At 29.9% G+C, this 15,355-nt stretch overlaps 1 protein-coding gene across 2 annotated transcripts in view; it reads right to left on the bottom strand.

Annotated features, from left to right (window-relative positions):
• Nucleotides 1-13,979, bottom strand: part of LOC129964882 (tyrosine-protein kinase RYK-like) — a 468,554-nt gene extending 454,575 nt beyond the window's left edge. The window contains exon 1 of one of the 2 annotated variants that reach the window (XM_056079139.1): nucleotides 13,323-13,979. In XM_056079139.1, the coding sequence (XP_055935114.1) occupies nucleotides 13,323-13,458 (136 nt within the window). In that variant the 5' untranslated portion in view covers nucleotides 13,459-13,979. The remainder of the gene's footprint in view (nucleotides 1-13,322) is intronic. The other variant, XM_056079138.1, reaches the window with a different exon arrangement.
• Nucleotides 13,980-15,355: the final 1,376 nt, after the last annotated feature.

The following is a 15,355-nucleotide window of genomic DNA, read 5'->3' on the forward strand; positions in this document are numbered from 1 at the left end:
AATTTCCCCCCAAAAATAATTTACATCTTTTTATATTCTATAGGTATTTTTAACAATCAAAATTAAAAATAAATAATAATAAAATGTCAAAATGAGGCGCCGTCTTGAATGGGGACCATGAGTCACCTCTCGAGCGCAAAGGGTTAATTAGAGAGAAACTGAAACCATTATGGTTAAATCTCGCCCATAGCGTAAAGAGAGAAATACTGCGTTTAAATAAATGACAAATAAGAAAGGAATCTGCATTTCTTTTCACGCTCATCAACAGTTTTATTCTTATTTTCTGGTATGAAAATGGAAAGAACTGGAGATAAGAATATATGTTACCATCCATTAGACATCATGGCTAAGCCTATAATTTCTTGTTATTAGTAGAGGGAAAAAGTTCATAAATGTTCATTAAAAGATGGCTTGATTCTTATTCAGGCATATCGCTGACAAGGATTCAAGACAAGAAAGAAGTGTGGCATGTCACTCTGATTATTTCGATGTATAGCCATTAGAAGCAGACATCTGATTTACTGTCTATTTGTAAACAAGAATTGATTGCATTTTCCGAAAAGCCCATAGACTTCATTTAAAAAGAAATCTGTGAAACATTTTCATTTGTCTAGGAGGAAAATTTTCAGATGCCAAATCGACAGCAACAAAAGATTCTTGTAAAAGCACAATCCGGTTTTGAATAACTTAATTGAAATAACAATCAGAGAATATAAGCTATAGTCTTACTCTTCTTAAAATTCTTCAGCATTCTGTGCTATTAAAAATTCTGAAAAATTGCGAAAATTATTGTTTTTAATGTCTAAAGCATTAACACAGAATTAACAATAGAAATTTTTAGATAATAACAATGTGAAGAAAAATGTTTGAATAAAATGAAATAAATCGACGATGAAAATGTTAAAAAATCACTGCAGGTTTAGGTTGATGTATGTTTCTTTTTATTTAAGGATTATTAAAATTTAAGCATAGAGAACTACATCCTTGCAAAACATACATCGACTTTAACGTCTCTCAAATTTGAAACAAATGTGCAGAAATTTAAGTTTTGGGATAGCATTATTATTGTTCTCCAATTAATGTACTTCAACGCGTATTAAAGCTTCAGACCGACTGACCCTGATGTCAGTGTGATGCTTTGCATTTGGTGGGAGCAAATCTGTATGATATATTATGAGCTGTTGAAACCGAAGTAAGCCAATGACGGGTATCGAACGCAACGGATGCGTTTGAGTCAAGCATTGAAGGAAACACGACGGTAATACCAATATAGATAAGACAAAGTTTTTCTCCATCATGACAATGTCCCACATGTCTCAAACTCCCACATGTCTCAAACTGAATCAAGGTATACTTTGAAACATTAAAATGGAAGACGGTACTTCACCCACAGTACTCTCCAGATGTTGCTCCTTCCGACTACCATTTATTTCAATCGATGGCACACATCATGTCTGATTAATATTTTAGTTGAGGAAGCCCAAATGTCAGTTCATGGATTGTCTGAACAGACGCATCGCTTTTTTTTTTTCGAAATTGTATCCAACAATTATCAAAAAGATGGGAAAAGTTGTAGTTAGTGATGGACAGCACTTTTAACTATAAATAGGTTGTTTTTTAAATGAGGTCTCAAATATTGAGGAAAATTGGCAGAAGCAAAGCTGTACTTTTAATACAGATACGATTTTTAAAAAAAAGAATTTTAAGAACTCTGCTAAAGGACATTTCTTAAATTTCGTTAATTAATTGATATTGCTAACAGAATAACAGTCTTCAGGATTATAAATCATTAAATCTACCAAACGAACGCATCTCCTAGTAGATTTAATAAATCTTTACTGAAATTCGATTCCTTAATAAACAACTCACTTTATCGAAAAGTCAGTTTGTACTTGCATCCATATTACATTATTACTTTAATCCACCAATGATAAACCAGTCCATGCAAGCCTGCCCTTTTCAAACAATATCCAAAATTTGAAACACTGAAATAAATATTAAACTGACAGAATGGTTACCCAGTCTTCATAATGAAGCCATATTTATGACGGGGTTGGAACTTATTATGATTCGCGCTATTAAATAGGAGATTCATAATTAGAATTATATCTAGTGCATAATATGATCGCGTAGCACCGAATAATGATGAAGGGAAATTGACTGATGAATATGCATTCGCAGTGATTAAAACACGATACTGTTTGCCATTCGGTGGTTATATAATATTCAGGAAAGTAATCTTGCGCGCTGCTTGGGTAAACAGCAGCAGAAGTAAACATTTATGCAACTGTTGCTCCTAAAAATCGTTACACGAGATGAATTTGATTGAATAAGTAACAATACAATCTCCACGCTGAAAAAGTCTGGATGTTAAAGGGAGTGCCACTTGAAAAGTGCTTGGATGTTAAAGAGTTAAAGTCATGTTGAGCCTACTTAGAGAATGAAAACTATTTTACTAATAACTGAAGGTTTCTCAAAGTTTCGTGCAAAAACTATTTTAGCCAGTGCTAGCCTGTTTCAAATGTAACATAAAACAAGCAATACATATATATATATATATATAATAATTTAAGTCAATTCCTACTTAGGTCAACAATTTTTTTTATTTCAGTTATTTTTTATTAAATAATTACAATTAATATAAATATGTATATACATATGACAGAATAACAATATTAAGCGGCAAAATAGAGCTTGGCGACCATTTGGCGATGGATTTGGCGACTTTGGTGACCAAATAGAAATTACTAAACATTTAATTAATTAATTAATTAATTAATATTTGAAAAAAACTGTATAAACATCAAGTGTTATCCACTACAAGTTTAAAAAATGTATTTGAACTTGAATGGATGAATAAAAAGTATTTTATTAATGATTGAAAATTTGAACAAGATATATATAGAGAGAGTGCGAGTTAAAGTAGGAATTGAAAAATAGTTATTGAAATACAGCACAATTCATTTATTTGAGCGTTTTGAAAATATTAACAGAAGCTAGAATGATTTTCTTTTGTTTGATATTGCTCTATGTCTATGTTTACTATATCTTCCATCCTTTGGACATTGTGATATTTTTGTTATGCTTATGTGTGTTATTGTTTTCTATACAGTACCTTTCAACTTAATCTCCTGAACCCAGAACTGGTTTGCTATTTAAATTGCTATTTTTGCTATTATTTTATTTTAGTTAAATGAACCATAATGTATACCCTTATTTACCGCCCATATTATAGTGGTGACTGTAAGCCGTTTAATAAATAAATAATGGTTTTCTCCCCGATGACCTTCAAGATCTTACACTCTTTCGGGGAGGCGGGTCGTCGTGGGTTAGACCAAGACTAAAAATGATTTTCTTGTGCATTGTCAAAAAAACTGGAAGAGATTTCTAGCTTTTTTTCCTAAGAAATGGTAATTAACTTTTCGCTTGTTCGTTTGAGTGATATCACATTCCAAAATATCTGAGTGACTTTGCTGTACATCATTTTGCACTACTTGTCTTTCGCGACCAGCTCGTACTTCTAGAATGTTGACATTTAGGTTTTTAACCCTTTAAAGGACCCTTTTTTCCTAATCATATTATGTTAAAATATTTTTAGGCTTGAAATTAGAATAAGAAAAGGGATTCATTTAGCTTATTAGATAAATTTAATTTGATTAACTAATTTGGTTAATTAATAATTAAGTAACAAATCAAGACACATCATTTTGTATGAGATAAAAAACTGAAGCATCTAAGTTTTTGACTTACTAAAAAAATTTGTCAGAACTTCTGCCAAATTATATAATTTCATACAAAGATTGATAAATTTGGTGGGAAGCATACTTCTCACGGCCCTAGAAAGGGTTAAATGATTAATATAGAATGGACTTTAAAAAAATGTTACCTTGTCATTTTATACGACTAAAAAACTTGAATTTAATTGCTGCGTGTGCAAATCAAAAAATGAATATACTTTGAAATGAAAGACGAAGTGGAAATCCTAAGTCGGAATTGATGGCTAAAGATAGCAATTTTTTTTAAATCTGAAATTTAATATTGGCAAAAGAACGTGATTCAATAACTTGAAGGATGAGTTTGGCTCTCATTATAATAATAAAAAACATAGCTACAAATTACGTAACAAATCAAATTTAGAAAATTATTAAAAATAAAGAAAAAATCGTATAGAAATAAAATTGGTATCATTGAAAAGGTAAATTTTTGAGTTTTAAGATAAAGTAAAACACTATTTTGGTGAGATAATAGTTCCTGAAGATATGAAAATCTATTTCCATAGGCTAACTTAATGATTACCCATCTGGCAACGGTTAAACCCATTTTCATCCTCAATTAAATTTTCAGTTCGGCAACTATTTCTATAATCTTGACTTCTTTTGCGTTTTCTTACTTCTGACTGAAGAGAGTTTGTGGTGACAAGGCGAGCCTTCTTTCCAGCATTTCTAATAATATTTTACAGTTCCATTAATTGGAAAAGTTAAGTCTTGAATTTATTATTACAGTAGAAATGGTCAGTAAAACAGGCAGGAACATGTGTACACTGGTTCATTTACATCTCACTGCTGTCATTCGACACTAAGTAATAAAAGCGTTACGTTAGTTTTTTTTACTATAAATGCTTAGTTAAAAGGGCTAAAACATTTGATGATATTTTATTATAGAGCAGATTCAACAACATAGATACAAGAGAAAGGTTCAAGGTTGGATTAAATAGATAAAGTAGACAACTGTCTATAACTTTAAAAGCCACAGGAACATCCATGTCTTTTTAAAAATTATTTTGAATGTTATCGAAATTTGTTTTTTTAAAATTTAATTATAAAGATTGTGTAATAAAACTTATTTTCAAAATAAAATATTATTTAAATTAATTTCACAACATTATTAAGGGACGCTCTTACTTAATTGTTGGTTTAATATAAAAAATCTTAATTTTTAGTTTTCAAATTCATCTGAACTATTACTGAATATTCTTTGTTTTAATGTTTTGTTTAAAATTACTTTTAAATATAAATTAGGTATTTTTTCAAGCAATTACTTTTAAATATCAATTAATCAAATTATCAATAGTCAGATTTCATAATTTAAATATCAATTATGAAATCGAATTCTTAGAAAGTGGTTTGCCATTAAGCGTTTTGCTATCAGTTCAGTTTTTAAAAATTTACTACATAAAATTACTTTTTTAAAAGATTAAAATAAAATCTATGGAATTTTTTTTTTGAAAATTTGAACGAGAAAATGGGTCTTGAGATTTGCATTGCCTAAATATCATAAGAATTTTAATTTGGCGTTAGAAAGGACAACACATAGTTATAACATGCAACCAATGGTACTGAGAACGAACACATGAAAATCCAATTATGATTCAATTTCTTTTTCAGGTACAACAATTAAATTAATCTTTCAAGTAATCATTTGTTGCTAATTTCATATGGTGCATGACGAAATCTTTACAAATTCTAGGTCCGGAAAGTGACTCCATAGCATAGCTTCCCTGTACATAAACTTCGTATATGTTAAATGTGAACTGGAAGGATAATCGTTTTCAGTTGACGTGACAAGGAAGTAAGAGTGTAATTCACCGAATCAAGTGTAGTCCTTGTCATCTGGCCATTGTTAAATATTAAACATTTTTCCTAAAATAGCCGTTGGGTGCTTTCATATAGGTACATTAATTTAACTGGTTAATGTGTATAGTTTAGTTTTATTGAATTTTTTATTGTTTTGTGATTATTAGTCTGATGCTTGGAAATTTCTTTACAAGATAAAAGAATACTTTACTCTTTGCATATTGCACAATGTAATCTATAGGAATTTATTCACACTTAATATCTTCATCAATAATATAACTCTGTAAATATGATCAATCCTTTGAATTATTCCTTTTTTATAACTGGAGTCGACAAGAATAGGTAACACTATAGTTGATCAAAGAAATTGCAAATATTACCTTTCATTGAATTATAAAAATTTTATTTTTTTCCCTTTTTTGAAATAAAAACCTTTATTCGATGAAATTTTTGAGGGATTTTTATCGTAATCTAAAACTTGAGCTTCAGAAAGGATACTTTTCGTCTAAGCATTAATATCTGGATGACCCAAGCTTCGTTCGGCAGTGTCTTTTTATAAAATCGTGTTTTCTTGGTGAAAATATTTAGATATGAATCCCATACTGAATACATACGACTGATTTTCGATCTTACCTATATATGTACTGGTCATTTAAATTTAAAAAGATGATGAATGCACTTAGCTTAACGTGCCATTCGAAACAGTCTGCTATATTACAGAAATAATTTTACAGTTTATTTATCATTACTTTATCATGGTGAAAATGGGTTTGAGATGGAGCTGTATAACATTATCAGCACAAGAGCAGATAAAAAAAAAAGCTCTACTAGTTAATAATAAAAACGTTTTTTTTTCTGTAAAATCACATTTTTTCAGATTATCTCAGACATTAAGATAATCGCAAAAAGATTATCCAAGACACATATATAGATAATCTAAAAAGCAAAAATATTAAATGTAAATACATAAGTAAAAAAATAAAGCATAAAGCGCAACTTGAACCGAAGACCTACAGCAAACGCGTCATTTAAGTTATTCTGACCACTATATTGGACTGCCCACACTTCGAAGCAGAAGTTGAATATACTTATTATAATAACAAATTATTAAAAAATGGGCAATCTTGTGTGAAATCATGTTTTTTTAGAAGACACCTATATAAATATAAAAAATAAAACCTGATCTAAGTATAAAATTTGATCCATATCGTTAGAGACGTTTTGAGATATACAATAATATATAAAGAATTGCTGGCTAAATGTTATAAGATTAAACAGACATAACATCAATTCACGATTCGAAGTTAAAAATAACGCAAATAACATGAAGGCTATATAGCAGCAATTATAAGGCTTTATTTCAGCAAGTATAAATACTAAGGTTTATAAATTTAAGGTTTTTCTGTTTGCATATTCTAACTTCTCATATATTTCCCCTGAAAGTATATTATCAGAATTTAAATCCACAAGTTAAATCTGATATATATTTTTTATGTATAACCGCAAGTGACTCTACCATTCTGTCTGTTATCTGACACTTCCAAAAGCGAACAACACTCAACAACTCTTAAGCGAAAATTAGTTAGAATAATAAGCAGAGGTCATTTTCCATTCCACTCTAAATTTTAAAGGCACTTAAAGGACTAAAATTACAATTCCCAGTTCGATGAGGCGGCAGCAATTCACCAAAACACTTTCGCCTTATCGTAAATCCTCTGAAAGGTAATGGAATATATCCATTAATACAGCCGAATTAATACAGATGAGAATATGCGCCTATCAAGTTGCAAACGATTCCACAAGGGGTGTCCGGTTGACAGTGACAGCCATCGCGGGCCATTACGTAATGTTGAGAAGTGTTTATCCTTCTGGGATGTGTAAAATTTCATTCGGGGTTCGAAGTACCTTAAGAGCAGTAAAATGAAGTCGCGTAGTGAGGGTGGTTGTCAGCAGAGGAGAAGAGTTTGGAGTTGTTGACGGGTGAAATTGGATTAGATAGCGAAGTAAATGTGGTGTGCGAAAACATTGCAAAGAATGTTTACAGATAAGTTTTTTTCTTCTTTTTTTGGGGGGGGGGTTGGAAATAAAGAATATTTTGTTACCTTTGATTCAGACAAATGAATTCTTTTTTCAATTAAGAATTTTTTAGAATTGAGCTCTTTTTGTTTAAAAAAAAGGGGATTGTTGATTTTGAATTGAGTACGATATATTATAGATGTTGTATGATGAATTAATATTAAAGTATTTAAAAGATCTTTTTTTTCTAGAATAGTCCCGTGATTGTTATAAATCTGTAATATTGTTTTCTTGCGCAGATGATCTCATAGTTAGTAAGAGAGATTTTCTGAATCTTTTAATGGCTATTAGGTCAATGGTCCAAACTCTTGGAAACTAAAAAAGGCGATTATTAAATAGGAAAAGAATTTGTTAATTTTGGTGATATGTTATTGAGAATATAAGAATTATAGTGATATCTATATTAGGAATTGAAATCGGTGGATTCTTCTAGAACATTTCATGCCCTATTGGGAGACTATAAAAAGCAATGCAATCGCATAAGAATTGAGTCTTCTTTTTCAAATTTTAATTGTGAAGTGAGCTGTTATATAAAAACGATTCATCATTTATGTATATGAATTTTATGCACTTTTTAGCTGTTTTTTTTTTTTTACTTATGCTCTATGTTTATGGCATGGTGGTTGGATCTCGCCACCCTGGAGGGTACACTAATAGGTGGGGGATCTGGCCCCTCCCATCGATGACGGGACGTACTTCCTTCGGGGAGGGTTGTACCGTGGCCGGTGACGGCCCTTAGAACTCAACCACAGTTCCCGCCAATTGCTGTTGCGGCGGTCCGGTCATTCAGTTCTATGGTTTAAATCCGTGTGCCTTAGGGCGGGTCGGAGAGTTAGATGGTTGACTTATGCTCCATGTTTCCATAAACATAAGTAACAAAGATTATTTTCCGTTATCGAACTTGGACTTCTCATCGTTCACACATGTAATTGAATCAACAGCGATGACAACACACGAAGAAATGTCTCCTCGAACTAATAACGATACATCAAAACATGCAATAAAAATAGCTGTGAATAATTAGAATAGTGAATAAGTATTCTTTTCAATGAATTAGGCTATTTAGAATGCTAGTTATAGATGTTACTTCCCATAAATAAATAATAAAAAAATATGTAGAATAGCATTTTATTGCATAAATGGTTAACCTTCACTGAATAGTTTTAATCAATAAATTCTTTAAAATTTACTTCAGTGCAACTAGATTAATGTCCTATTTTGAAGCATCAGCAACGTTTCTGAATATCAAAATTCATGAAAGTGATAAATCCTTTTCCAAATATTCTACCGACACGAATAGTTGAATGTTTGATCTTAAATATTATACTTAAGTTGCACTAAGCTTACAAAAGCAGTGGCGTTTTGATGAGTTTGCGCTTCAAATTTGTAAATCTCTCAGGTTCTGAGCCGGGGACTTGTCTACCAGGCCATCTTAGTCCACATTCACTATTTAAATTCAACTTTAAAAAAATCATTGTTTTATTTTTTAATATATTTTTAATATTGTTTTTAAATATTGTTTTATTTTTTATTACGAAAGCTATCTAATTCCTTACTTCCTGCTTAGTTTAATATGTATTAAATCTGTATTAATAATGAATTTTATTCAAGGACAATTTTTTTTAAATCTGAATGGCCATTTCTAGCAGTAACGCCTTCTTTGTTGACGAATAAACATAGCAACTTTAAAAAAGAAAAAGAGTATTGCAACAACAAGGAGGATTATATAAAAGATTTCTATATCAGAAAAATATTGATAGTTGTTTACTAGGTATCTTTCCTTGGTATTGGTAGATAAAAAAAAGATTACATAAAGTCATTGCTTCAAAATATTTCTTGAACAATTTTCGATTTTAATAATTGAGACCTTTTGTAAAGCAGCGCATGCCCTGCAGAACATTGGCAAGCAACAGTTGCGAAATATTGATCTTTTGCTTGAATCGTGTATTTTTACAGAATTTATCATCGTATCATTGCGATTTTTCATTAGCAATTAATCTAGCATGCGGCTAATGTATAAGTAACCTAAAATCAAATTTTGTATTTCGGACGTCTTTTTTCCAAACCGAGCGAAACTAAAATGTGATACTAAACTACAGTTGTAATCCCAAGATCACACATCAAATTTCATTTATTTAAGTTTGCGTTTACATATTTGCGAAAATACAGACCGGCAGATAACCAACTTTTAAACAATTTGGTTCAAACTTTAATAAGAATTTTAGATGCTTAACCTATGCTCCAAATTGTGTACAGGATGGTTCCCCCATAAATAGCATCCAACAACGCAAACGGGTGAACGTATTGCAACGAAATTTTGTATATAGACTATGCACGAGATACGCTCACGAAATTAAAAAAAAAAAAAAAAAAAAGGTAAATCCATCCAAAATATCCATTAGGGGGCGCCTTTTCCGAAAAAACATCAAATTTAACCCAATAAAAGACTAAAATGGAATACAGAAACAATATTAACGATCCAGAATAAGAATCAAGAGGAAAATCCGTGGATGCACACTGAAATTCCCTTATATTCTCCAAAGGTGATAGTCTGGTATGGATTCAAGGCGACATTCATCCTTGGGCCATTCTTCTTTGAGGAAATAACTGCATGTGATCCTATTGAATGTTCCGTTACGGGCCGTCGGTATCATGAAATTCTGCTGACGTTTATTGCACCGCAACAGTAACAATTATTTAACAGTAGAAATTTATTTAAATTGCAAAAACCAGTTAGACACATTTAAGAACTTCCTGCTCCTTCAACATTTTTGTGTGTATTTAAATAATGATGATCACAGATAGAGTAAACCATAACATAAGGCGGCTAAATTAATGCGTAAGACAAGAAGACAAAACAAATTTAGCACAAAAAAGTTTAAAATATTTATTTTATGTCTATTTTTGAAAAATTTAGACAACAAAAAGATAGCAAAATGTAACAAATTAAAACTTTTTCTAGGAAAGACAGTCCAATCCTTAAAATCCAAAAATCATCCCACTAATTTTTATTTCACAGGCATAGAATTAAATTTTGCTTCTTGATATTGATTAAAAACATTATTTTAAGAATAATACTTCTTATAAAAATATTATTACCTAAAGAATATTATAAGAACATACTTCTTATAAGAATTGTGTACATTTTATTTTATTCTACAACTTTATTTAATAAAGTAGAACAATTTAAATTTAACAAACTTTCTATAACACTCCATAAAAGATCAATTTTGGTTGAATTCAAAGCAAAAAAATTCTTCCAAATGATTCAAAAAAAAAAAAAAAAAAAAAAAAATGGATCAAAATCTCCCATGTTTCGCAAAAGTTTATAAATAGCAGCAGCTTGTTTTAGAATTATATAAAATATGTTTACTATTCGTAAATCATTCAAACTACAAACCGAAATTTTATCAAAAGAATGAGAAATTGAATTAAGAGGTAATTGCACTTGGTAATTAATAGGAAGAGATATTTTGCAAAATAAAAAATTAATTAATTTTATTAATTTAACATTTATGAAATTCAAGACTTATTGAATTATATATTTATATCAATCATATTCAGAATTAAATAAAGGCAAACTTTCAAAAACTTTTACAAATACAATAGAACTTGGCTAATTCGAATTCTTTGACAATTCGAATTTTTCTCTGTTACTCATGTTTTCGATTTAATATAATATCAACAGGTCTTATCTTTATTTAACTTGATATTTGAGATACTCGCATTTTTCTTTCTTAATAAGCTTCTAATTATTCAGATTCAAATGTAATTTTAAAATACATACTTAAAAATAGTTTATATTAAAAATGATTTTATTACTTAATTAAAAAAAATATGAACACCATAGTAGATCCAAATCCATAACCTCTTCAAGAAGAATACAGACAATGACTTATTCAAACATTATTTCAAATGTATTGTTTTACCATATATTACTTAGAATGCAAACCCGAATGCTATACACTTAATAACAAAATCGAAAAAATTCTGTAGGATGGTAAAAACATAAGAAAAAAAATCTTGGATTTTTTCTAATAAATTTCCTACCAAATTTTATAATCGGGAAATAACTGATTTATACTGTAATATATTTCGCTTCATATATTCAGGTTTAAATAAAGACAAACTTTTTAAATTTTTAAACCCATTTCAAAATTTTGTTTGAAAATATTCAAATCTTGCTCATCAAAAACTATTTCGTAAACACGCTAAAGAAATAAAAACGACAAAATGACAAAGCAACTTCAAATCCATGATCATTTCGCAAAAACATGTAAACAGCAACATAAATCTAAACTTATGTTAAATAAGTTAATTAGTCATAACTAACCCTCGGATATTAACATTTACTTCATTAAAATTATCCGAATTGAATCCTTGCTGTATACTCAAATACCTACAAAGCATATTAAATTTTTTTATATATAAGCATACATTTACAAGGAAAATTTAATAAATATATTTTTATAATAAAAAAAATTGTCATTATAAGTATAAAATTCAAACAGATTTAGTATTTCGGTATTATTTGAAACCGAAATTCAAAAATTACCAACAAAATAACAAAATCGAGTGGAATGCCAATATAAAAGAAAAAGTAATTTACAAAATCTGGAATTTTAACATTTGAGTTGAAAATCATATAAATCAATACTAATTTTAATATATATTTGTATTGATAGCATATTTTACTAATTTTAAATTAAAAAAAAACTTGTCAAACATTTTAAAGCAATCTTTCATGTTTGTCCAGATTAAAATGAAAAAACAAACAATATCTAAAATATTGAAATAAAATACATAATAAATGCGGAAGAAATTAAATAACACGGCAACTTCAGATCCACTTTTTCTTAATAAAGTATAATATTAAGAAATGCTAAACAAATTGCTTAAACACAACTTAATCAAGATAACAAGCGGATTAACATGTAAGAGAGAGGTACGTAGCAAAAAATAGAAAAAAATTTGTAAAATACAGCATTTTACCTTTTAATTCACAATAGCATAATTCAGTATTATTACACCTTAGTCGCACAAATAGTAATGTTTAAATAAAGACAGATTTTTTTAAAGTTATTTATGAAAAAACTTTCATTTCTGCTACATTTAGCAGGAAAAATTCTATTCACAAAATATTCGAAAGAAAGAAAGAAAATTAAGGCTACAAGATAACAAATTCCTCAACTAAAGCAAATAAACAACAACTAAATTTATGTTAAATTGCTTAGGCGTAATTTATTCAAACTCCAAACTTGCCAAATATATTGGGCGAAGTATACTCAACAGAATGAAAGAAACAATTTATAAAATACAGGATTTTACTATTTAAATTCAGTTCACAATCGTATTATTCCTTATCTGTTTTATACATTTTCATCAATCACAAATTTTTGTCCAAATAAAGACAAAGTGTCAAATATTTTGAAGTAGTCTAAAATATCTTTCATTTTTACTCACTTTAAAGCCCAAAAATATCCGTTTCCAAAACATTGCAAAGAAATAGAAACGACAAAATAACTTCAAATCCTCAATCTCTCAGCGGTAGTATATAAAAAAACAAGTTTCTTTAAACTTATGTTAAATAAGTTGCTTAGGCGTAACTTATTCAAAACCCAAACCAGAAAGTTACCAACAGAATAACAAATAAAATCCGGAAGAAGCACTCACCTAAAAGACGAAACACCTCGTGTCGCTGCACATAGAGGTTGAAGAAGCTATCTCCCCCGGGCGAAAAAGCGAGAAACAAAATAAAAACTCCAAAAATCCTCGCCGGATCAGGGCGAAATCTCCCGGCGCTCGCCATTCCCAATCCAGAAACTGTCCCACTTCGAGTTCAATCAGAAAACCCAGCTCCCGTGACAGACTTCAAGTGGCATTCCAAGTTTTCCTTCCCCTCTTGCTCGAAAAAGTTCTGCTTCTTTATTTTCCAGAAGTTTTTTTTCCCGCCAGAAAATAAGAGAAATTCCAAGTTATACTTCTTGAGGCACAGAAGAGTTTTTAGAGAGTTGAATGAAATCGGAAATAGCTGGCAGAGTTTTAGTTGGCGTGGATTCGAATTTATTTCTGAATAGTCACTCTTTTAGAGAGATAAATATTGTTCTGATCATTGCCAGTTTGATATCTTTGAAGGTGGATTAACTTCTGAAAAAAAATAGCTAACAAATCAAAAATATATCATGAAATCGATAATAAAATTGTGATATTTACGTTGATAACTGTATTAATACATTATGAGATATTTACTTCTCATGATCAAGTTCTGCATATTCATTCTTGATTGCTTGATTTGCAGAAGATTTGAATCTTCGAAATTTTAAATGATTATTTATTTAGCTTCAGTTGGTAATAAAATAAACAAAAGTGAAACTCGAACTGCAGTGGCTTAAACTGAATACAAAATAACCACAAATTAATTTTTATCTGTTATGCAAATTTATTTAAGTAAGTCTGAAATAGTTTTAGATGAAAAGTTATAATAATAACAGATCATTTATAAAACGTATTTCGAATTGCTAGTTATTAAGTTTAAAATAACAATTCAAAACCATTCGAATTCCACCTGGAATTAAAATTGTCTTCTTTCTCAACATTTAATTCAAAAAGTAAAGATATTTCAGATTCTAATGATTTTTTAGAATTACCTCATACTCCAAGTAAGATATGAAGTGAATTGGATGAATTATTGTTCTTTCAAAGTACTTAATTCAAACAATTTCACACTTTTTTAGTCTTATCAAAATTTTATCAAACTGGATATCAGTATCACATCATTCGAACTTTTTTCCACACTCATGAAGAATTTTCTTCATCAAAACGCCTCAAAAAAGCAGAAATATCTTTCCCACTAAGCAAAACAGCAGACGATTTCTCGCCGTCCGGTATCGGCAGGAAAACAATCCCCCACGCTCCTGATCCAGTGCGGAGTTGCAAGGAAAATGACGAAACGGGGTGTTCGGTGGGTTTGTGGGGGTGTGGGGATCAGGTGCGCGTGGGTGGATCGCGAGATGTGTAGCAACCGACTGCTGCGATTGGATGGAAGCAAATCGTTTAAGTTTGCAGCGGGAGCTTTCCGCGATGTTTTCGTGGTTGGAACTACACGTGGTTTGCGGTTCAATTTAGTTTGCAAGCTTTCTGTTTGATTCAGTTATAAGTTTGGGGCTATCATAAAAAGAAGCAGAGGAATATTAACCTGATTTCTAATTTTATGAAGGTGGTAATTCAGCTTTTTAATCCTTTAAGCTTTGTTGTTTAATTCAGTTCCTTTCTGTTTAATTCAGTTATAAGCTTGGGGTTATCATAAAAAGAAGCAGTGGAATATTAACCTGATTTCTAATTTTGTGAAGAAGGTAATTCAGCTTTCTAATCATTTAAGCTTTCTGTTTAATTCAGTTATAAGTTTGGGGTTATCATAAAAAGAAGCAGAGGAATATTAACCTGATTTCTAATTTTCATATAAATTCTAATTTATAATAATTCAGATTTCTAATAATTTTTATAGAGAATTTTAAGAAATTGTATTTACAATTTCTTTATAACTAATACAATATTTTGATCAACCGGTGCGGTTTCGACGAAACTCCCACACATATTTTCTAATAAAGATGATATCTCCACACCCCTCCTCCTCAGTATAAAAATTTTGGATAACGAGTAACTAGATGTTTATTTTCAGGATTTTATGAATCCTCAAATGAACGTTT

This window comes from Argiope bruennichi, chromosome 1 (assembly GCF_947563725.1).
Source record: "Argiope bruennichi chromosome 1, qqArgBrue1.1, whole genome shotgun sequence".
Taxonomy (NCBI): Eukaryota; Metazoa; Arthropoda; class Arachnida; order Araneae; family Araneidae; genus Argiope; species Argiope bruennichi.